General features: G+C 53.2%; 2 protein-coding genes across 2 annotated transcripts in view; both read left to right on the forward strand.

Annotated features, from left to right (window-relative positions):
* LOC138364463 (uncharacterized) overlaps positions 1 to 7,853 on the forward strand; it is a 29,246-nt gene extending 21,393 nt beyond the window's left edge. Inside the window, exon 5 of the mRNA XM_069324103.1 lies at positions 6,891 to 7,853. Coding sequence (XP_069180204.1) covers positions 6,891 to 7,853 — 963 coding nt within the window. The remainder of the gene's footprint in view (positions 1 to 6,890) is intronic.
* Positions 7,854 to 12,082: 4,229 nt separating this feature from the next.
* On the forward strand, positions 12,083 to 21,471 carry LOC138364464 (pneumococcal serine-rich repeat protein-like). Its single transcript, XM_069324104.1, has 6 exons — positions 12,083 to 12,585; positions 13,455 to 14,131; positions 14,354 to 15,875; positions 16,985 to 18,324; positions 18,879 to 20,106; positions 20,457 to 21,471. Exons 1-6 carry the CDS (start codon positions 12,083 to 12,085, stop codon positions 21,469 to 21,471), a joined length of 6,285 nt encoding a protein of 2,094 aa, XP_069180205.1.
* The last annotated feature ends 4,570 nt before the right edge of the window (positions 21,472 to 26,041 follow it).

The following is a 26,041-nucleotide window of genomic DNA, read 5'->3' on the forward strand; positions in this document are numbered from 1 at the left end:
GTCATCCACAGCAGCAGCACCACACTCCAGCAGTCATCCACAGCACCACCAGCACACTCCAGCAGTCATCCACATCAGCACCGCCACACTCCACCAGTCAACCACTCCAGCAGTCATCCACAGCAGCACCGCCACACTCCAGCAATCATCCACAGCAGCAGCACCACACTCCAGCAGTCATCCACAGCAGCAGCACCACACTCCAGCAGTCATCCACAGCAGTAGCACTACACTCCTGCAGTCATCCACAGCAGCAGCACCACACTTCAGCCGTCATCCACAGAACCACCAGCACACTCCAGCAGTCATCCACATCAGCACCGCCACACTCCACCAGTCAACCACTCCAGCAGTTATCCACAGCAGCACCGCCACACTCCAGCAATCATCCACAGCAGCACCATCACATTCCAGCAGTCATCCACAGCAACACCACCACACTCCAACAGTCATCCACAGCAGCACCATCACACTCCAGCTGTCATGCACAATAGCACCACCACACTCCAGCAGTCATCCACAGCAGCAGCACCACACTCCAGCAGTCATCCACAGCAGCACCACCACACTCCAGCAGTCATCCACAGCAGCAGCACCACACTCCAGCAGTCATCCACAGCAGCATCACCACACACCAGCAGTCATCCTCAGCAACACCACCACACTCTAGCAGTCATCCACAGCAGCAGCGCCACACTCCAGCAGTCATCCACAGCAGCACCACAACACTCTAGCAGTCATCCACAGCAGCACCACCACACTCCAGCAGTCATCCACAGCAGCACCACCACACTCCAGCAGTCATCCACAGCAGCAGCACCACACTCCAGCAGTCATCCACAGCAGCATCACCACACTCCATCAGTCATCCACAGCAGCAGCACCACACTCCAGCAGTCATCCACAGCAGCAGCATCACACTCCAGCAGTCGTCCACAGCAGCACCACCACACTCCAGCAGTCATCTACAGCAGCAGCGCCACACTCCAGCAGTCATCCACAGCAGCATCACCACACTCCAGCATTCATCCATTCCAGCAGTCATCCACAGCAGCAGCACCACACTCCAGCAGTCATCCACAGCAGCAGCACCACACTCCAGCAGTCATCTACAGCAGCACCACGACACTCCCGCAGTTTTCCACAGCAGCAGCACCACACTCCAGTAGTCACCCACAGCAGTACCACCACACTCCAACAGTCATACACAGCAGCATCACGACACTCCAGCAGTCTTAAACAGCAGCACTACCACACTCCAGCAGTCATCCACTCCAGCTGTCATCCACAGCAGCACCCCCACACTCCAGCAGTCATTGACAGTAACATCACCACACTCCAGAAGTCATCCACAGCAGTATCACCACACTTCAACAGTCATCCAGAGCATCACCACACACCAGTACTCATCCACAGCAGCACCACCACACTCCAGCAGTCATCCACAGCAGCATATCCACACTCCTACTGTCATCCACTCCAAAAGTCATCCGCAGCGGCATCGCTACACTCCAGAAGTCTTCCCCAGTATCACCACCACTCTCCAGCCTCCACAGCAGCACCACAACACTCCAGCAGTCATTCACAGCAGCACCATCACATTCCAGCAGTCATCCACAGCAACACCACCACACTCCAACAGTCATCCACAGCAGCACCACCACACTCCAGCAGTCATCCACAGCAAAACCACCACACTCCAGCAGTCATCCACAGCACAACCATCACACTCTAGCAGTCATCCACAGCAGCACCACCACACTCCAGCAGTCATCCACAATAGCAACACCACACTCCAGCAGTCATCCACAGCAGCACCACCACACTCCAGAAGTCATCCACAGCACCACCATCACACTCCTGCAGTAATCCACAGCAGCACCACCACACTCCAGCAGCAATCCACAGCAGCATCACCACACTCCAGCAGTCATCCACAGCAGCACCACCACACTCCAGCAGTCATCCACAGCACCACCATCACACTCCTGCAGTCATCCACAGCAGCACCACCACACTCCAGCAGCTATCCACAGCAGCATCACCACACTCCAGCAGTCATCCACAGCAGCAACGCCACACTCCAGCAGTCATCCACAACAGCATCACTTCACTCCAGCAGTAATCTACAGCAGCATCACTAGACTCCAGCAGTCATCCACAGCAGCACCACCACACTCCAGCAGTCATCCACAGCAGCACCACCACACTCCAGAAGTCATCCTCAGCAAGACCCCCACACTCCAGCAGTCATCCACATCGGCAGCACCACACTCCAGCAGTCATCTACAGCAGCACCACCACACTCCAGCAGTCATCCACAGCAGCACCACCACACTCCAGAAGTCATCCTCAGCAAGACCACCACACTCCAGCAGTCATCCACAGCGGCAGCACCAAACTCCAGCAGTCATCTACAGCAGCACCACCACACTCCAGCAGTCATCCATAGCTCCACCACATTCAAGCAGTCATCCACAGCAGTATCACCACACTCCAGCAGTCATCCACAGCTCCACCACATTCAAGCAGTCATCCACAGCAGTATCACCACACACCAGCAGTCATCCCCAGTATCACCACCACACTCCAGCCGTCATCCACAGCAGCACCTCAACACTCCAGCAGTCATCCACAGCAGCACCACCACACTACAGCAGTCATCCTCTCCAGCAGCCATCCACAGCAGCACCACCACACTTCCGCAATCATCCAAAGCAGCATCACCACACTCCAGCATTCATCCATTCAAGCTGTCATCCATAGCAGCACCGCCACACTTCAGCAGTCATCCACAGCAGTACCAGAATACTCTAGAAGTTATCCACAGCGGCACCACCACACTCCAGCAGTCATCCACAGCAGCACCACCACACTCCAGCAGTCATCCACAGCAGCACCACCACACTCCCGCAGTCTTCCACAGCAGCACCACAACACTCCTGTTGTTATCCACAGCAGCACCACCACACTCCAGCAGTCATCCAAAGCAGCATCACCACACTCCAGCATTCATCCATTCCAGCTGTCATCCACAGCAGCACCGCCACACTTCAGCCGTCATCCACAGCAGCAGCACAACACTCTAGAAGTCATCCACAGCGGCACCACCACACTCCAGCAGTCATCCATAGCAGCACCACCACACTCCAGCAGTCATCCAAAGCAGCACCACCACACTCCAGCCGTCATCCACAGCAGCACCACAACACTGTAGAAGTCATCCACAGCAGCACCACCACACTCCAACAGTCTTACACAGCAGCACTACCACACTCCAGCAGTCATCCACTCCAGCTGTCATCCACAGTACCACCGCAACACTCCAGCAGTCATCCACCGCGGTACCACCACACTTCAGCAGTAATCCACAGCAGCATCACCACACTCCAGCAATCATCCACAGCACCACCACATTCAAGCAGTCATCCACAGCAGCATATCCAAACTCCTACTGTCATCCAATCCAAAAGTCATCCACAGCGGCATCGCTACACTCCAGAAGTCATCCCCAGTATCACCACCACTCTCCAGCCTCCACAGCAGCACCACAACACTCCAGCAGTCATCCACAGCAGCACTACAACATTCCAGCAGTCATCCACAGCAACACCAACACACTCCAGCAGTCATCCACATCAGCATCACACTCCTGCAGTCATCCACAACAGCATCACCACACTCCAGCAGTCATCCACAGCACCACCATCACACTCTAGCAGTCATCCACAGCAGCACCACAACAATCCAGCAGTCATCCACAGCAACACCAACACACTCCAGCAGTCATCCACATCAGCATCACACTCCTGCAGTCATCCACAACAGCATCACCACACTCCAGCAGTCATCCACAGCACCACCATCACACTCCAGCAGTCATCCACAGCAGCACCACCACACTCCAGCAGTCATCCACAGCACCACCATCACACACCTACAGTCATCCACAGCAGCATCACCACACTCCAGCACCCATCGACAACAGCACCACCACACTCCAGCAGTCATCCACAGCAGCACCACCACACTCCAGCAGTCGTCCACTGGAGCACCACACTCCAGCAGTCATCCACAGCAGCACCACCACACTCCAGCAGTCATCCACTCCAGCAGTCATCTACAGCAGCATCACCACTCTCCAGCAATCATCCACAGCAGCGCCACCACACTCCAGCCGCCATCCACAGCACCACCAGCACACTCCAGCAGTCATCCACACCAGCAGTCATCCACAGCAGCACCGCCACACTCCACCAGTCATCCAGAGCAGCACCACCACACTCCAGCAGTCATCCACAGCAGCACCACCACACTCCCGCATTCTTCCACAGCAGCAGCACCACACTCCAGCAGTCACCCACAGCAGCACCACCACACTCCAACAGTCATACACAGCAGCACTACCACACTCCAGCAGTCATCCACTCCAGCTGTCATCCACAGCGGCACCACCACACTCCAGCAGTCATCCACAGCAGCACCACAACACTCCAGCAGTCATTCACAGCAGCACCACAACACTCCAGCAGTCATCCACAGCAGAACAACGACACTCCAGAAGTCATCCACAGCAGCATAACCACACTCCAGCAGTAAACCGCAGCAGCATCACCACACTCCAGCAAGCATCCACAGCACCACCACATTCAAGCAGTCATACACAGCAGTATCACCACACTTCAACAGTCATCCAAAGCATCACCACACACCAGTACTAATCCACAGCATCATCACTACACTCCGGCAGTCATCCACAGCTGCATCTCCACACTCCTACTGTCATCCACTCCAAAAGTCATCCACAGCGGCATCGCCACACTCCAGAAGTCATCCCCAGTATCACCACCACTCTCCAGCCTCCACAGCAGCACCACAACACTCCAACAGTCATTCACAGCAGCACCACAACACTCCAGCAGTCATCCACAGCAGCATCACCACACTCCAGCAGTCATCCACAGCAGCACCACAACACTCTAGCAGTCATCCACAGCAGCACCACCACACTCCAGCAGTCATTCACAGCAGCAGCACCAAACTCCAGCAGTCATCCACAGCAGCAGCACCACACTCCAGCAGTCATCCACAGCAGCACCATCACATTCCAGCAGTCATCCACAGCAACACCACCACACTCCAACAGTCATCCACAGCAGCACCATCACACTCCAGCTGTCATGCACAATAGCACCACCACACTCCAGCAGTCATCCACAGCAGCAGCACCACACTCCAGCAGTCATGCACAGCAGCACCACCACACTCCAGCAGTCATCCACAGGAGCAGCACCACACTCCAGCAGTCATCCACAGCAGCATCACCACACACCAGCAGTCATCCTCAGCAACACCACCACACTCTAGCAGTCATCCACAGCAGCAGCGCCACACTCCAGCAGTCATCCACAGCAGCACCACAACACTCTAGCAGTCATCCACAGCAGCACCACCACACTCCAGCAGTCATCCACAGCAGCACCACCACACTCCAGCAGTCATCCACAGCAGCAGCACCACACTCCAGCAGTCATCCACAGCAGCATCACCACACTCCAGCAGTCATCCACAGCAGCAGCACCACACTCCAGCAGTCATCCACAGCAGCAGCACCACACTCCAGCAGTCATCCACAGCAGCAGCACCACACTCCAGCAGTCGTCCACAGCAGCACCACCACACTCCAGCAGTCATCTACAGCAGCAGCGCCACACTCCAGCAGTCATCCACAGCAGCATCACCACACTCCAGCATTCATCCATTCCAGCAGTCATCCACAGCAGCAGCACCACACTCCAGCAGTCATCCACAGCAGCAGCACCACACTCCAGCAGTCATCTACAGCAGCACCACCACACTCCCGCAGTTTTCCACAGCAGCAGCACCACACTCCAGTAGTCACCCACAGCAGTACCACCACACTCCAACAGTCATACACAGCAGCATCACGACACTCCAGCAGTCTTAAACAGCAGCACTACCACACTCCAGCAGTCATCCACTCCAGCTGTCATCCACAGCAGCACCGCAACACTCCAGCAGTCATCCACAGCAGCACCCCCACACTCCAGCAGTCATTGACAGTAACATCACCACACTCCAGAAGTCATCCACAGCAGCTTCACCACACTCCAGCAGTCATCCACAGCACCACCACATTCAAGCAGTCATCCACAGCAGTATCACCACACTTCAACAGTCATCCAAAGCATCACCACACACCAGTACTCATCCACAGCAGCACCACCACACTCCAGCAGTCATCCACAGCAGCATATCCACACTCCTACTGTCATCCACTCCAAAAGTCATCCCCAGCGGCATCGCTACACTCCAGAAGTCATCCCCAGTATCACCACCACTCTCCAGCCTCCACAGCAGCACCACAACACTCCAGCAGTCATTCACAGCAGCACCATCACATTCCAGCAGTCATCCACAGCAACACCACCACACTCCAACAGTCATCCACAGCAGCACCACCACACTCCAGCAGTCATCCACAGCAAAACCACCACACTCCAGCAGTCATCCACAGCACAACCATCACACTCTAGCAGTCATCCACAGCAGCACCACCACACTCCAGCAGTCATCCACAATAGCATCACCACACTCCAGCAGTCATCCACAGCAGCACCACCACACTCCAGAAGTCATCCACAGCACCACCATCACACTCCTGCAGTAATCCACAGCAGCACCACCACACTCCAGCAGCAATCCACAGCAGCATCACCACACTCCAGCAGTCATCCACAGCAGCACCACCACACTCCAGCAGTCATCCACAGCACCACCATCACACTCCTGCAGTCATCCACAGCAGCACCACCACACTCCAGCAGCTATCCACAGCAGCATCACCACACTCCAGCAGTCATCCACAGCAGCACCACCACACTCCAGCAGTCATCCACAGCAGCACCACCACACTCCAGAAGTCATCCTCAGCAAGACCACCACACTCCAGCAGTCATCCACATCGGCAGCACCACACTCCAGCAGTCATCTACAGCAGCACCACCACACTCCAGCAGTCATCCACAGCAGCACCACCACACTCCAGAAGTCATCCTCAGCAAGACCACCACACTCCAGCAGTCATCCACAGCGGCAGCACCAAACTCCAGCAGTCATCTACAGCAGCACCACCACACTCCAGCAGTCATCCACAGCTCCACCACATTCAAGTAGTCATCCACAGCAGTATCACCACACTCCAGCAGTCATCCACAGCTCCACCACATTCAAGCAGTCATCCACAGCAGTATCACCACACACCAACAGTCATCCCCAGTATCACCACCACACTCCAGCCGTCATCCACAGCAGCACCACAACACTCCAGCAGTCATCCACAGCAGCACCATCACACTACAGCAGTCATCCTCTCCAGCAGCCATCCACAGCAGCACCACCACACTTCCGCAATCATCCAAAGCAGCTTCACCACACTCCAGCATTCATCCATTCAAGCTGTCATCCATAGCAGCACCGCCACACTTCAGCAGTCATCCACCGCGGTACCACCACACTTCAGCAGTAATCCACAGCAGCATCACCACACTCCAGCAATCATCCACAGCACCACCACATTCAAGCAGTCATCCACAGCAGCATATCTAAACTCCAGAAGTCATCCCCAGTATCACCACCACTCTCCAGCCTCCACAGCAGCACCACAACACTCCAGCAGTCATCCACAGCAGCACTACAACATTCCAGCAGTCATCCACAGCAACACCAACACACTCCAGCAGTCATCCACATCAGCATCACACTCCTGCAGTCATCCACAACAGCATCACCACACTCCAGCAGTCATCCACAGCATCACCATCACACTCTAGCAGTCATCCACAACAGCACCACAACAATCCAGCAGTCATCCACAGCAACACCAACACACTCCAGCAGTCATCCACATCAGCATCACACTCCTGCAGTCATCCACAACAGCATCACCACACTCCAGCAGTCATCCACAGCACCACCATCACACTCCAGCAGTCATCCTCAGCAGCACCACCACACTCCAGCAGTCATCCACAGCACCACCATCACACACCTACAGTCATCCACAGCAGCATCACCACACTCCAGCACCCATCGACAACAGCACCACCACACTCCAGCAGTCATCCACAGCAGCAACACCACACTCCAGCAGTCGTCCACTGGAGCACCACACTCCAGCAGTCATCCACAGCAGCACCACCACACTCCAGCAGTCATCCACTCCAGCAGTCATCTACAGCAGCATCACCACACTCCAGCAATCATCCACAGCAGCGCCACCACACTCCAGCCGCCATCCACAGCACCACCAGCACACTCCAGCAGTCATCCACACCAGCAGTCATCCACAGCAGCACCGCCACACTCCACCAGTCATCCAGAGCAGCACCACCACACTCCAGCAGTCATCCACAGCTGCACCACAACTCTCCAACCGTCATCCACAGCTGCACCACCACACTCCAGCAGTCATCCACAGCAGAACAACGACATCCAGAAGTCATCCACAGTGGCAGCACCACACTCCAGCAGTCATCCACAGCAGCACCACCACACTCCAGCAGTCATCCACAGCAGCACCACTACACTCCAGCAGTCATCCACAGCAGCACCACCACACTCCAGCAGTCATCCACAGCAGCACCACCACACTCCAGAAGTCATCCTCAGCAAGACCACCACACTCCAGCAGTCATCCACAGCGGCAGCACCACACTCCAGCAGTCATCCACAGCAGCATCACCACACTCCAGCAGTCATCCACAGCAGCACCACCACACTCCAGCAGTCATCCACAGCAGCACCACCACACTCCAGAAGTCATCCACAACAGCAGTCATCCACAGCGGCAGCACCACACTCCAGCAGTCATCCACAGCAGCACCACCACACTCCAGCAGTCATCTACACCAGCACCACCACACTCCAGCAGTCATCCACAACAGCAGTCATCCAAAGCAGCACCGCCACACTCCAGCAATCATCCACAGCAGCACCACCTCACTCCAGCAGTCATCCACAGCAGCACCACCACACTCCAGCAGTCATCCATATCAGCATCACACTCCTGCAGTCATCCACAGCACCACCATCACACTCTAGCAGTCATCCGCTGCAGCACCACCACACTCCAGCAGTCATCCACAGCAGCAGCACCAAACTCCAGCAATCATCATCAGCAACAACACCACACTTCAGCCGTCATCCACAGAACCACCACCACACTCCAGCAGTCATCCACTCCAGCAGTCATCCACAGCAGCTCCACCACACTCCAGCAATCATCCACATCAGCACCACCACACTCCAGCCGTCATCCACAGCACCACCAGCACACTCCAGCAGTCATCCAAACCAGCAGTCATCCACACCTGCAGTCATCCAAAGCAGCACCGCCACACTCCACCAGTCATCCAGAGCAGCACCACCACACTCCAGCAGTCATCCACAGCGGCACCACAACTCTCCAACCGTCATCCACAGCTGCACCACCACACTCCAGCAGTCATCCACAGCAGCACCACCACACTCCAGCAGTCATCTACACCAGCACCACCACACTCCAGCAGTCATCCACAACAGCAGTCATCCAAAGCAGCACCGCCACACTCCAGCAATCATCCACAGCAGCACCACCTCACTCCAGCAGTCATCCACAGCAGCACCACCACACTCCAGCAGTCATCCATATCAGCATCACACTCCTGCAGTCATCCACAGCACCACCATCACACTCTAGCAGTCATCTGCTGCAGCACCACCACACTCCAGCAGTCATCCACAGCAGCAGCACCAAACTCCAGCAATCATCATCAGCAACAACACCACACTTCAGCCGTCATCCACAGAACCACCACCACACTCCAGCAGTCATCCACTCCAGCAGTCATCCACAGCAGCTCCACCACACTCCAGCAATCATCCACATCAGCACCACCACACTCCAGCCGTCATCCACAGCACCACCAGCACTCTCCAGCAGTCATCCAAACCAGCAGTCATCCACACCTGCAGTCATCCAAAGCAGCACCGCCACACTCCACCAGTCATCCAGAGCAGCACCACCACACTCCAGCAGTCATCCACAGCGGCACCACAACTCTCCAACCGTCATCCACAGCTGCACCACCACACTCCAGCAGTCATCCACAGCAGAACAACGACACTCCAGAAGTCATCCACAGCAGCACAACCACACCCCAGCAGTAAACCGCAGCAGCATCATCACACTCCAGCAAGCATCCACAGCACCACTACATTCAAGCAGTCATGCACAGCAGTATCACCACACTTCAACAGTCATCCAAAGCATCACCACACACCAGTACTAATCCACAGCATCACCACTACACTCCAGCAGTCATCCTCAGCAGCACCACTACACTCCAGCAGTCATCCACAGCAGCACCACCACACTCCAGCAGTCATCCACAGCAGCACCACCACACTCCAGCAGTCATCCACAGCAGCACCACCACACTCCAGAAGTCATCCTCAGCAAGACCACCACACTCCAGCAGTCATCCACAGCGGCAGCACCACACTCCAGCAGTCATCCACAGCAGCATCACCACACTCCAGCAGTCATCCACAGCAGCACCACCACACTCCTGCAGTCATCCACAGCAGCACCACCACACTCCAGAAGTCATCCTCAGCAAGACCACCACACTCCAGCAGTCATCCACAGCGGCAGCACCACACTCCAGCAGTCATCTACAGCAGAACCACCACACTCCAGCAGTCATCCACAACAGCAGTCATCCAAAGCAGCACCGCCACACTCCAGCAATCATCCACAGCAGCACCACCTCACTCCAGCAGTCATCCACAGCAGCACCACCACACTCCAGCAGTCATCCACATCAGCATCACACTCCTGCAGTCATCCACAGCACCACCATCACACTCTAGCAGTCATCCACTGCAGCACCACCACACTCCAGCAGTCATCCACAGCAGCATCACCAAACTCCAGCAATCATCATCAGCAACAACACCACACTTCAGCCGTCATCCACAGAACCACCACCACACTCCAGCAGTCATCCACTCCAGCAGTCATCCACAGCAGCACCACCACATTCCAGCAATCATCCACAGCAGCACCACCACACTCCAGCCGTCATCCACAGCACCACCAGCACACTCCAGCAGTCATCCATACCAGCAGTCATCCACACCTGCAGTCATCCAAAGCAGCACCACCACACTCCACCGGTCATCCAGAGCAGCACCACCACACTCCAGCAGTCATCCACAGCGGCATCACAACTCTCCAACCGTCATCCACAGCTGCACCACCACACTCCAGCAGTCATCCGCAGCAGAACAACGACACTCCAGAAGTCATCCACAGCAGCACAACCACACTCCAGCAGTAAACCGCAGCAGCATCATCACACTCCAGCAAGCATCCACAGCACCACCACATTCAAGCAGTCATCCACAGCAGTATCACCACACTTCAACAGTCATCCAAAGCATCACCACACACCAGTACTAATCCACAGCATCTCCACTACACTCCAGCAGTCATCCACAGCTGCATCTCCACACTCCTACTGTCATCCACTCCAAAAGTCATCCACAGCAGCATCGCTACACTCCAGAAGTCATCCCCAGTAACACCACCACTCTCCAACCTCCACAGCAGCACCACAACACTCCGCCAGTCATCCAGAGCAGCACCACCACACTCCAGCAGTCATCCACAGCTGCACCACAACTCTCCAACCGTCATCCACAGCTGCACCACCACACTCCAGCAGTCATCCACAGCTGCACCACAACTCTCCAACCGTCATCCACTGCTGCACCACCACACTCCAGCAGTCATCCACAGCAGCACCACCACACTCCAGAAGTCATCCACAGCAGCACCACCACACTCCAGCAGTCATCCACAGCAGCACCACCACACTCCAGCAGTCATCCACAGCAGCACCACCACACTCCAGAAGTCATCCTCAGCAAGACCACCACACTCCAGCAGTCATCCACAGCGGCAGCACCACACTCCAGCAGTCATCCACAGCAGCATCACCACACTCCAGCAGTCATGCACAGCAGCACCACCACACTCCAGCAGTCATCCACAGCAGCACCACCACACTCCAGAAGTCATCCTCAGCAAGACCACCACACTCCAGCAGTCATCCACAGCGGTAGCACCACACTCCAGCAGTCATCTACAGCAGCACCACCACACTCCAGCAGTCATCCACAACAGCAGTCATCCAAAGCAGCACCGCCACACTCCAGCAATCATCCACAGCAGCACCACCTCACTCCAGCAGTCTTCCACAGCAGCACCACCTCACTCCAGCAGTCATCCACATCAGCATCACACTCCTGCAGTCATCCACAGCACCACCATCACACTCTAGCAGTCATCCACTGCAGCACCACCACACTCCAGCAGTCATCCACAGCAGCATCACCAAACTCCAGCAATCATCATCAGCAACAACACCACACTTCAGCCGTCATCCACAGAACCACCACCACACTCCAGCAGTCATCCACTCCAGCAGTCATCCACAGCAGCACCACCACACTCCAGCAATCATCCACAGCAGCACCACCACACTCCAGCCGTCATCCACAGCACCACCAGCACACTCCAGCAGTCATCCACACCAGCAGTCATCCACACCTGCAGTCATCCACAGCAGCACCGCCACACTCCACCAGTCATCCAGAGCAGCACCACCACACTCCAACAGTCATCCACATCAGCATCACACTCCTGCAGTCATCCACAACAGCACCACAACATTCCAGCAGTCATCCACAGCAACACCAACACACTCCAGCAGTCATCCACATCAGCATCACACTCCTGCAGTCATCCACAACAGCATCACCACACTCCAGCAGTCATCCACAGCACCACCATCACACTCTAGCAGTCATCCACAGCAGAACCACCACACTCCAGCAGTCATCCACAATAGCATCACCACACTCCAGCAGTCATCCACAGCAGCACCACCACACTCCAGCAGTCATCCACAGCACCACCATCACACTCCTACAGTCATCCACAGCAGCATCACCACACTCCAGCACCCATCCACAACAGCACCACCACACTCCAGCAGTCATCCACAGCAGCAACACCACACTCCAGCAGTCGTCCACTGGAGCACCACACTCCAGCAGTCATCCACAGCAGCAACACCACACTCCAGCAGTCATCCACTCCAGCAGTCATCTACAGCAGCATCACCACACTCCAGCAATCATCCACAGCAGCGCCACCACACTCCAGCCGTCATCCACAGCACCACCAGCACACTCCAGCAGTCATCCACACCAGCAGTCATCCACAGCAGCACCGCCACACTCCACCAGTCATCCAGAGCAGCACCACCACACTCCAGCAGTCATCCACAGCTGCACCACAACTCTCCAACCGTCATCCACAGCTGCACCACCATACTCCAGCAGTCATCCAGAGCAGAACAACGACACTCCAGAAGTCATCCACAGCGGCAGCACCACACTCCAGCAGTCATCCACAGCAGCACCACCACACTCCAGCAGTCATCCACAGCAGCACCACCACACTCCAGCAGTCATCCACAGCAGCACCACCACACTCCAGCAGTCATCCACAGCAGCACCACCACACTCCAGAAGTCATCCTCAGCAAGACCACCACACTCCAGCAGTCATCCACAGCGGCAGCACCACACTCCAGCAGTCATCCACAGCAGCATCACCACACTCCAGCAGTCATCCACAGCAGCACCACCACACTCCAGCAGTCATCCACAGCAGCGCCACCACACTCCAGAATTCATCCTCAGCAAGACCACCACACTCCAGCAGTCATCCACAGCGGCAGCACCACACTCCAGCAGTCATCTACAGCAACACCACCATATTCCAGCAGTCATCCACAACAGCAGTCATCCAAAGCAGCACCGCCACACTCCAGCAATCATCCACAGCTGCACCACAACTCTCCAACCGTCATCCACAGCTGCACCACCACACTCCAGCAGTCATCCAGAGCAGAACAACGACACTCCAGAAGTCATCCACAGCGGCAGCACCACACTCCAGCAGTCATCCACAGCAGCAAAACCACACTCCAGCAGTCATCCACAGCAGCACCACACTCCAGCAGTCATCCACAGCAGCATCACCACACTCCAGCAGTCATCCACAGCAGCACCACCACACTCCAGCAGTCATCCACAGCAGCGCCACCACACTCCAGAAGTCATCCTCAGCAAGACCACCACACTCCAGCAGTCATCTACAGCGGCAGCACCACACTCCAGCTGTCATCTACAGCAACATCACCATATTCCAGCAGTCATCCACAACAGCAGTCATCCAAAGCAGCACCGCCACACTCCAGCAGTCATCCACAGCAGCAACACCAAACTCCAGCAGTCATCCACATCAGCACCTCCACACTCCAGCAGTCATCCACAGCAGCATCACCAAACTCCAGCAATCATCATCAGCAACAACACCACACTTCAGCCGTCATCCACAGAACCACCACCACACTCCAGCAGTCATCCACTCCAGCCGTCATCCACAGCAGCACCACCACACTCCAGCAATCATCCACAGCAGCACCAGCACACTCCAGCCGTCATCCACAGCACCACCAGCACACTCCAGCAGTCATCCACACCAGCAGTCATCCACACCTGCAGTCATCCACAGCAGCACCGCCACACTCCACCAGTCATCCATAGCAGCACCACCACACTCCAGCAGTCATCCACAGCGGCACCACAACTCTCCAACCGTCATCCACAGCTGCACTACCACACTCCAGCAGTCATCCACAGCAGAACAACGACACTCCAGAAGTCATCCACAGCAGCACAACCACACTCCAGCAGTAAACCGCAGCAGCATCACCACACTCCAGCAAGCATCCACAGCACCACCACATTCAAGCAGTCATCCACAGCAGTATCACCACACTTCAACAGTCATCCAAAGCATCACCACACACCAGTACTAATCCACAGCATCATCACTACACTCCAGCAGTCATCCACAGCTGCATCTCCACTCTCCAACTGTCATCCACTCCAAAAGTCATCCACAGCAGCATCGCTAAACTCCAGAAGTCATCCCCAGTATCACCACCACTCTCCAGCCTCCACAGCAGCACCACAACACTCCACCAGTCATCCACAGCAGCACCATCACATTCCAGCAGTCATCCACAGCAACACCACCACACTCCAGAAGTCATCCACAGCAGCACCACCACACTCCAGAAGTCATCCTCAGCAAGACCACCACACTCCAGCAGTCATCCACAGCGGCAACACCACACTCCAGCAGTCATCCACAGCAGCATCACCACACTCCAGCAGTCATCCACAGCAGCACCACCACACTGCTGCAGTCATCCACAGCAGCACCACCACACTCCAGAAGTCATCCTTAGCAAGACCACCACACTCCAGCAGTCATCCACAGCGGCAGCACCACACTCCAGCAGACATCTACAGCAGCACCACCACACTCCAGCAGTCATCCACAACAGCAGTCATCCAAAGCAGCACCGCCACACTCCAGCAATCATCCACAGCAGCACCACCTCACTCCAGCAGTCATCCACAGCAGCACCACCACACTCCAGCAGTCATCCACATCAGCATCACACTCCTGCAGTCATCCACAGTACCACCATCACACTCTAGCAGTCATCCACTGCAGCACCACCACACTCCAGCAGTCATCCACAGCAGCATCACCAAACTCCAGCAATCATCATCAGCAACAACACCACACTTCAGCCGTCATCCACAGAACCACCACCACACTCCAGCAGTCATCCACTACAGCAGTCATCCACTCCAGCAGTCATCCACAGCAGCACCACCATACTCCAGCAATCATCCACAGCAGCACCACCACACTCCAGCCGTCATCCACAGCACCACCAGCACACTCCAGCAGTCATCCACACCAGCAGTCATCCACACCTGCAGTCATCCACAGCAGCACCGCCACACTCCACCAGTCATCCAGAGCAGCACCACCACACTCCAGCAGTCATCCACATCAGCATCACACTCCTGCAGTCATCCACAACAGCACCACAACATTCCAGCAATCATCCACAGCAACACCAACACACTCCAGCAGTCATCCACATCAGCATCACACTCCTGCAGTCATCCACAACAGCATCACCACACTCCAGCAGTCATCCACAGCACCACCATCACACTCTAGCAGTCATCCACAGCAGCACCACCACACTCCAGCAGTCATCCACAATCGCATCACCACACTCCAGCAGTTATCCACAGCAGCACCACCACACTCCAGCAGTCATCCACAGCACCACCATCACACTCCTACAGTCATCCACAGCAGCATCACCACACTCCAGCACCCATCCACAACAGCACCACCACACTCCAGCAGTCATCCACAGCAGCAACACCACACTCCAGCAGTCGTCCACTGGAGCACCACACTCCAGCAGTCATCCACAGCAGCTCCACCACACTCCAGCAGTCATCCACTCCAGCAGTCATCTACAGCAGCATCACCACACTCCAGCAATCATCCACAGCAGCACCACCTCACTCCAGCAGTCATTCACAGCAGCACCACCACACTCCAGCAGTCATCCACATCAGCATCACACTCCTGTAGTCATCCACAGCACCACCATCACACTCTAGCAGTCATCCACTGCAGCACCACCACACTCCAGCAGTCATCCACAGCAGCATTACCAAACTCCAGCAATCATCATCAGCAACAACACCACACTTCAGCCGTCATCCACAGAACCACCACCACACTCAAGCAGTCATCCACTCCAGCCGTCATCCACAGCAGCACCACCACACTCCAGCAATCATCCACAGCAGCACCACCACACTCCAGCCGTCATCCACAGCACCACCAGCACACTCCAGCAGTCATCCACACCAGCAGTCATCCACACCTGCAGTCATCCACAGCAGCACCGCCACACTCCACCAGACATCCAGAGCAGCACCACCACACTCCAGCAGTCATCCACAGCGGCACCACAACTCTCCAACCGTCATCCACAGCGGCACCACTACACTCCAGCAGTCATCCACAGCAGAACAACGACACTCCAGAAGTCATCCTCAGCAGCACAACCACACTCCAGCAGTAAACCGCAGCAGCATCACCACACTCCAGCAAGCATCCACAGCACCACCACATTCAAGCAGTTATCCACAGCAGTATCACCACACTTCAACAGTCATCCAAAGCTTCACCACACACCAGTACTAATCCACAGCAGCACCACTACACTCCAGCAGTCATCCACAGCTGCATCTCCACACTCCAACTGTCATCCACTCCAAAAGTCATCCACAGCAGCATCGCTACACTCCAGAAGTCATCCCCAGTATCACCACCACTCTCCAGCCTCCACAGCAGCACCACAACACTCCAACAGTCATCCACAGCAGCACCATCACATTCCAGCAGTCATCCACAGCAACACCACCACACTCCAACAGTCATCCACAGCAGCACCACCACTCTCCTGCAGTCATCCACTACAGAACAACCACACTCCAGCAGTCATCCACATCGGCACAACCTCACTTCAGCAGTCATCCACAGCAGTAGCGCCACACTCCAGCAGTCATCTACAGCAGCACCACAACACTCTAGCAGTCATCCACAGCAGCACCACCACACTCCAGCAGTCATCCTCTCCAGCAGTCATCCACAGCAGCACCACCACACTTCCGCAATCATCCAAAGCAGCATCACCACACTCCAGCATTCATCCATTCAAGCTGTCATCCATAGCAGCACCGCCACACTTCAGGAGTCATCCACAGCAGTACCACAACACTCTAGAAGTTATCCACAGCGGCACAAACACACTCCAGCAGTCATCCACAGCAGCACCACCACACTCCAGCAGTCGTCCACTGGAGCACCACACTCCAACAGTCATACACAGCAGCATCACCACACTCCAACAGTCTTACACAGCAGCACCACCACACTCCAGCAGTCATCCACAGCACCACCATCACACTCCTACAGTCATCCACAGGAGTATCACCACACTCCAGCACCCATCCACAACAGCACCACCGCAACACTGCAGCAGTCATCCACAGCAGCAACACCACACTCCAGCAGTCATCCACAGCAGCACCACCACACTCCAGTTGTCATCCACAGCACCACCACATTCAAGCAGTCATCCACAGCAGCATATCCAAACTCCTACTGTCATCCACTCCAAAAGTCATCCACAGCGGCATCGCTACACTCCAGAAGTCATCCCCAGTATCACCACCACTCTCCAGCCTCCACAGCAGCACCACAACACTCCAGCAGTCATCCACAGCAGCACCACAACACTCCAGCAGTCATCCACAGCAGCACCACAACATTCCAACAGTCATCCACAGCAACACCACTACACTCCAGCAGTCATCCACATCAGCATCACACTCCTGCAGTCATCCACAACAGCATCACTACACTCCAGCAGTCATCCACAGCACCACCATCACACTCTAGCAGTCATCCACAGCAGCACCACCACACTCCAGCAGTCATCCACAATAGCATCACCACACTCCAGCAGTTATCCACAGCAGCACCACCACACTCCAGCAGTCATCCACAGCACCACCATCACACTCCTACAGTCATCCACAGCAACATCACCACACTCCAGCACCCATCCACAACAGCACCACCACACTCCAGCAGTCATCCACAGCAGCAACACCATACTCCAGCAGTCGTCCCCTGGAGCACCACACTCCAGCAGTCATCCACAGCAGCACCACCACACTCCAGCAGTCATTCACTCCAGTAGTCATCTGCAACAGCGTCACTACACTCCAGCAATCATCCACAGCAGCGCCACCACACTCCAGCCGTCATCCACAGCACCACCAGCACACTCCAGCAGTCATCCACACCAGCAGTCATCCACAGCAGCACCGCCACACTCCACCAGTCATCCAGAGCAGCACCACCACACTCCAGCAGTCATCCACAGCTGCACCACAACTCTCCAACCGTCATCCACAGCTGCACCACCACACTCCAGCAGTCATCCACAGCAGAACAACGACACTCCAGAAGTCATCCACAGCGGCAGCACCACACTCCAGCAGTCATCCACAGCAGCACCACCACACTCCAGCAGTCATCCACAGCAGCACCACCACACTCCAGCAGTCATCCACAGCAGCACCACCACACTCCAGCAGTCATTCATAGCAGCACCACCACACTCCAGAAGTCATCCTCAGCAAGACCACCACACTCCAGCAGTCATCCACAGCGGCAGCACCACACTCCAGCAGTCATCCACAGCAGCATCACCACACTCCAGCAGTCATCCACAGCAGCACCACCACACTCCAGCCGTCATCCACAGCAGCACCACCACACTCCAGAAGTCATCCTCAGCAAGACCACCACACTCCAGCAGTCATCCACAGCGGCAGCACCACACTCCAGCAGTCATCCACAGCAGCACCACCACACTCCAGCAGTCATCCACAACAGCAGTCATCCAAAGCAGCACCGCCACACTCCAGCAATCATCCACAGCAGCACCACCTCACTCCAGCAGTCATCCACAGCAGCATCACACTCCTGCAGTCATCCACAGCACCACAATCACACTCTAGCAGTCATCCACTGCAGCACCACCACTCTCCAGCAGTCATCCACAATAGCATCACCACACTCCAGCAGTCATCCACAGCAGCACCACCACACTCCAGCAGTCATCCACAACAGCAGTCATCCAAAGCAGCACCGCCACACTCCAGCAGTTATCTACAGCAGCACCACCACACTCCAGCAGTCATCCACAACAGCAGTCATCCAAAGCAGCACCGCCACACTCCAGCAATCATCCACAGCAGCACCACCTCACTCCAGCAGTCATCCACAGCAGCACCACCACACTCCAGCAGTCATCCACATCAGCATCACACTCCTGCAGTCATCCACAGCACCACAATCACACTCTAGCAGTCATCCACTGCAGCACCACCACTCTCCAGCAGTCATCCACAATAGCATCACCACACTCCAGCAGTCATCCACAGCAGCACCACCACACTCCAGCAGTCATTCACAGCACCACCATCACACTCCTGCAGTCATCCACAGCAGCACCACCACACTCCAGCAGTCATCCACATCAGCATCACACTCCTGCAGTCATCCACAGCAGCACCACCACATTCCAGCAGTCATCCACAGCAGCACCGCCACACTCCAGCAGTCATCCACAGCAGCAACACAACACTCCAGCAGTCATCCACAGCAGCAACACCACACTCCAGCAGTCATCCACAGCAGCAACACCACACTCCAGCAGTCATCCACAGCAGCAACACCACACTCCAGCAGTCATCCACAGCAGCAACACCACACTCCAGCAGTCATCCACAACAGCATCACCACACTCCAGCAGTCATCCACAACATCATCACCACACTCCAGCAGTCGTCCACTGGAGCACCACACTCCAGCAGTCATCCACAGCAGCACCACCACACTCCAGAAGTCATCCACAGCAGCACCACGATACTTCAGCCGTCATCCACAGCACCACCACACTCCAGACGTCATCCTCAGCAAGACCACCACACTCCAGCAGTCATCTACAGCAGCACCGCCACACTCCACCAGTCATCCAGAGCAGCACCACTATACTCCAGCAGTCATCCACAGCTGCACCACAACTCTCCAACCGTCATCCACAGCTGCACCACCACACTCCAGCAGTCATCCACAGCAGAACAACGACACTCCAGCAGTCATCCACAGCAGTATCACCACACTCCAGTTGTCATCCACAGCAGCACCACCACACTTCAGCAGTCATCCACAGCAGCACCACCACACTTCAGCAGTCATCCTCTCCAGCAGTCATCCACAGCAGCACCACCACACTTCCGCAATCATCCAAAGCAGCATCACCACTTTTCAGCAGTCATCCTCTCCAGCAGTCATCCACAGCAGCACCGCCACACTTCAGCAGTCATCCACAGCAGCACCACCACACTTCAGCAGTCATCCTCTCCAGCAGTCATCCACAGCAGCACCGCCACACTTCAGCAGTCATCCACAGCAGCACCACCACACTTCAGCAGTCATCCTCTCCAGCAGTCATCCACAGCAGCACCGCCACACTTCCGCAATCATCCAAAGCAGCACCACCACACTCCAGCATTCCTCCATTCCAGCTGTCATCCACAGCAGCACCGACACATTCCACCAGTCATCCACAGCAGCACCACCACACTCCAGTTGTCATCCACAGCAGCACCACCACACTCCCGCAGTCATCCAAAGCAGCATCACCACACTCCAGCATTCATCCATTCAAGCTGTCATCCACAGCAGCACGGCCACACTTCTGCAGTCATCCACAGCAGCACCACAACACTCTAGAAGTCATCCACAGCGGCACCACCACACTCCAGCATTCATCCACAGCAGCACCACCTCACTCCAGCAGTCATCCACAACAGCACCACCACACTCCAGCAGTCATCTACAGCAGCATCACAACACTCCAGCAGTCATCCACAGCAGCACCATCACACTCCAGCAGTCATCCACAGCAACACCACCACACTCTAGCAGTCATCCACAGCGGCACCACCACACTCCAGCAGTCATCCACAGCAGCAACGCCACACTCCACCAGTCATCCACAGCAGCACCACCACACTCCAGCAGTCATCCACAGCATCACCACCACTCTCCAACCGTCATCCACAGCGGCACTACCACACTCCAGCAGTCATCCACAGCAGAACAACGACACTCCAGAAGTCATCAACAGCAGCACAACCACTCTCCAGCAGTCATCCACAGCAGCATCACCAAACTCCAGCAGTCATCAACAGCAGCACCCAAGCACTCTAGCCGTCATCCACAGCACCACATCCGCACTCCAGCAGTCATCCTCTCCAGCCGTCATCCACAGCAGCACCACCACACTTCCGCAGTCATCCAAAGCAGCATCACCACACCCAAGCATTCATCCATTCCGACTGCCATCCACAGCAGCACCGCAACACTCCAGCAGTCATCAATAGCAGCACCACAACACTCTAGAAGTCATCCACAGTTGCACCACCACACTCCAGCAGTCATCCACAGCAGCACCACCACATTCCCGCAGTCTTCCACAGTGGCACCACCACACTCCAGCAGTCATCCACAGCAGCACTACACACTCCAAGAGACATACACAACAGCATCACCACACTACAGCCGTCTTACTGTCGGGAAACCGATACACACAAACACACACACATATAACACAGTCTCCCTTTGTCTATAATCCCTTCAGGATGGAAAATGGGAGACTCCATGACGTCATGGATGTCATCGTATATTTACATTATGAAACATTGTTAATAGACTAGTTTAGTATCTAGAGTTAACAAAAAAGTAATCAACAAGACTGAATATAATTATTTTCATCAAATTGTAGCTTGATTCCCTTGTTAATGTAGAATTACTTTAGAAGTGGAACCAAGAGCCTGAGGGCGATGGCCCCAGACAGAGACTTACACAGCCTATCAACATCACAGCAACGACCGTATCCGTCTTACCAAGTATTGTATATCATTTTGTGCACATTTTGATTCAATGGGTAGAGGAGGTCACGATGTAGGAATAAAACAACCACAATGCACGTGTACTCCGTTTTACAGCCCTCACATTTCATGTCATACCTGTAATTGATATGTTTAGGGAACTTTGATTAATTCCTTACATCCCATACAGGTAAATTGTGATAGGAGCAGCAAGCTGTGCAGACAGTTGGTTCATACACATTAACTATTTGTTTGCCAGCTTTGTCCTTCCCACCAGCCGCCATTATGTGGCACAAGGAGACACAGGGCTACACCTAATCTGAAGGTACACCTACACGCCTTACCAGGCCCACACTACTGGCACAGCTAAGCCATTTTTTAACAGCATTAGTAGTCATAATTAGTAATTATTACTAGAAGATTAGACCACCATATGTGGTATATTATAATTATAAAAGGTAAACAATTGGTAGTTTAAGAAGGAGCCATAACAAAGTGGTTTAGGCTACCAATTGTCCCTCCCATTAGTGTGTAAGATAATTTCAGGCAGTTTACCAGTATATACAGTTCACTCAAATAATTCTTACTTACTAAGAAAAATAAATAAGACATAACCTTATCTTATTAAAGTCAATTTAAAAAAAAGAGATTAGGTGCCTGGAGTTTCCCCACATTAATTTGGTCCTTCGAACCGGATATTATACATATATATATAGTGCAATATTACCTACACACATTATAGCAGGAAGGCACTGCTATATTTTTGCATTTTTTCTAGCCTAACTTTTCATTCTCATAGCAAACAGAACTTACAACAAGCACTATTATTGTTCTGGTAGTAACAAAGGAACAATTGTGCTTTTTTCATTTCATTACAAGAGGTTGATAAGAGGCTACTTTACTTATAAGTTACTTATAAATGTTTTTTTGTAATTATTGCATTATTACTGCCATTTCTGTAACAATTACTGCATGCTACATTATTTACAACTAATTCATGCACAAGGGTAGAACATTTAGGCTGGTGTTGTACAGCAACCTAGTCTAATTTATTGTGCTAACCTGGTGTAAGGGTAAGAAGTTTACACTTGTCTAGAGTTGTACACATATTACAACCTAGCAAGTACATATTTTTATGCAGTATTTAAGACAACCCGAGTTGTGTTGTCAACATGATATCAATATAACTATAGGTATAATTTAACTATAATCATTTCACCTTTGAGTGTTAACCTGTGTCTCTGTACCAACCAAGAGTGATAAAGAAGGGCTAACTTGTGGATTCCAGCATTGATACAGGTCTACCACTCAAATTATAGTGTGTATGATTATACAGTGTATATTTAAATAAATGATAAGTAGCTCTTGTTCGGAAACTAGTGGCTCTACTAATACAAGTGCCAGAAATAGTCCTGACACTAGTCCATACGACTAACAAGTACTTCCAAGATGTCTACTGTCACAAATGTCCAAATAACCCACACAGGATTGAGGGGACATTTAACACAGCAGATTAGCACATGTGAAGACATGAGTAACCAAACTCCAGTTAATTATGCAGCACTGGAAAACTATCTTAAGCTTACACGGAACAAATATGACCGCGTGTTGCAACAAATGAAAGAATATCAAGATTTACTTAAGCTTACCAGTATTGATGGAGATACAATGAAAGGTGTACTACAAAAACATTCCGATTATGAAGATGCAATATTTACAAAGTTGCAACACTTTGATGATATCATAAATGCCCATAAAGCCAATATAAATATTGCAACCACAACTTCCCAGAACCAGACAGCACCAGAAGTCAAATTGCCATCACTCAGTCTCCCAACCTTTTCTGGTACAGAGGACGAGAGTTGGGACGGTTTCTGGAGCAAATTTGTCGATTCTGTGGATTCTAATGCCAATGTGCCAAAAACAACAAAGTTTACATACATACAGAGTGTCTTGAAGGATGAAGTGTATCAGGTAGTCTGTAATCTGAATCACACAGATGATGATTATGACAATGCAGTACAACTTCTGAAAGATGATTACGCTAAACCAGAAAGGACCATCAGAATTCTAACACAGAAACTGTTAGACATTAAACCTCCAAATAATACAGCAGTCTCACTCCAAGCCTTCAGATTAGAGCTGTCCATGCTCAAGGCACTTAAAAATAAAGTGAACTTGGATGAGTCAGACTGGATAATACAAGTCCATATGACACGAAAATTACCCAGGGACATACTGGATAAGTTGTTTGTATTAGTAGGTAAGTCATCCTTGACTGTAAAGGAGATTACAAAGGGTTTACAAACCATCATAGAACGAGAAAGAGTTAATCCAGAAGGAAAAGTGACATCTAAACCTTCGTCTACTACTAATAGTAAACAACAGAGTACAAACAGTACTCCAAACAAAGCTAAAACAACTTCCCCCTCCACAAAGTGGAATCAGGGCAGTGTAGGAACATATGCAGTTGGTCCCTCCAAACCTACAGTTAATGTGTCACCCAAGACGGTGACTCCTCAAGATACTGTTAACGTCTGGAGACCATGTGTGTTTTGTGAGCAATCACATTCCATGTACAATTGCAGACGCTACCCTGATCATGCAACACGCATAAAACGACTCAAGGAGTTACATAGATGTACCAAGTGTATAAGGGAACATCATACCGACAATTGCATAACTTAAATACGCTCCTGCAATAAGTGCCATAAGGGTCAACACCATACAGCACTTTGTGGGGACACAAATACAAAGTCTGCCAAACCACAGGAGGAGGAAGGGGCAACCACTTCAGTACAGCTTTGTACTGTGTTACCTGACATAAGTGTCTTCTCGACAAGGTCTAATCATAAATCAGCTCTACCTACTGCACGATTGATCATTAGAAATGGAAAGAATAAGGCCACCGTACGTGGATTATTTGATCAAGGGTCCCAACTGACCTTTATATCCAAGGAGTTGGTAGATAAACTGAAACTTGCACCTGTAGAGGAGACACGGATAAACATAGCAGGATTCCTGACTAACTCAGGAGCCCGAGCTTACAGGGTAGTACGACCCAAAGTACAATTAGGAGGTTATGTACGAAAAGTATCAGCACTGGTAGTAGATAGATTCCCAACAGACCTGTATATAGAAGGTCTAGGAACAACAACCAAATTCCTGGAAGAAAAGGGAATTCCTTTGGCTGATAACATTACATCGGACAACCTTTCCAATATTGGAATCCTTAAGGGATCAGATGTCTACCATAAGTTTATCATAGGAAAGGAAGATTACCACGGTATAAACGTGTTACCATCTGCAGGTGGCTATTTACTAACAGGCCCAGTATTACGGCTAAAACAACCCGCACCTGTTGATCACCAACATGTCAACACAGTAATGGTTGCATGAGTAGGAGAACA

This window comes from Procambarus clarkii, chromosome 13 (assembly GCF_040958095.1).
Source record: "Procambarus clarkii isolate CNS0578487 chromosome 13, FALCON_Pclarkii_2.0, whole genome shotgun sequence".
In the NCBI taxonomy this organism is placed as follows: Eukaryota; Metazoa; Arthropoda; class Malacostraca; order Decapoda; family Cambaridae; genus Procambarus; species Procambarus clarkii.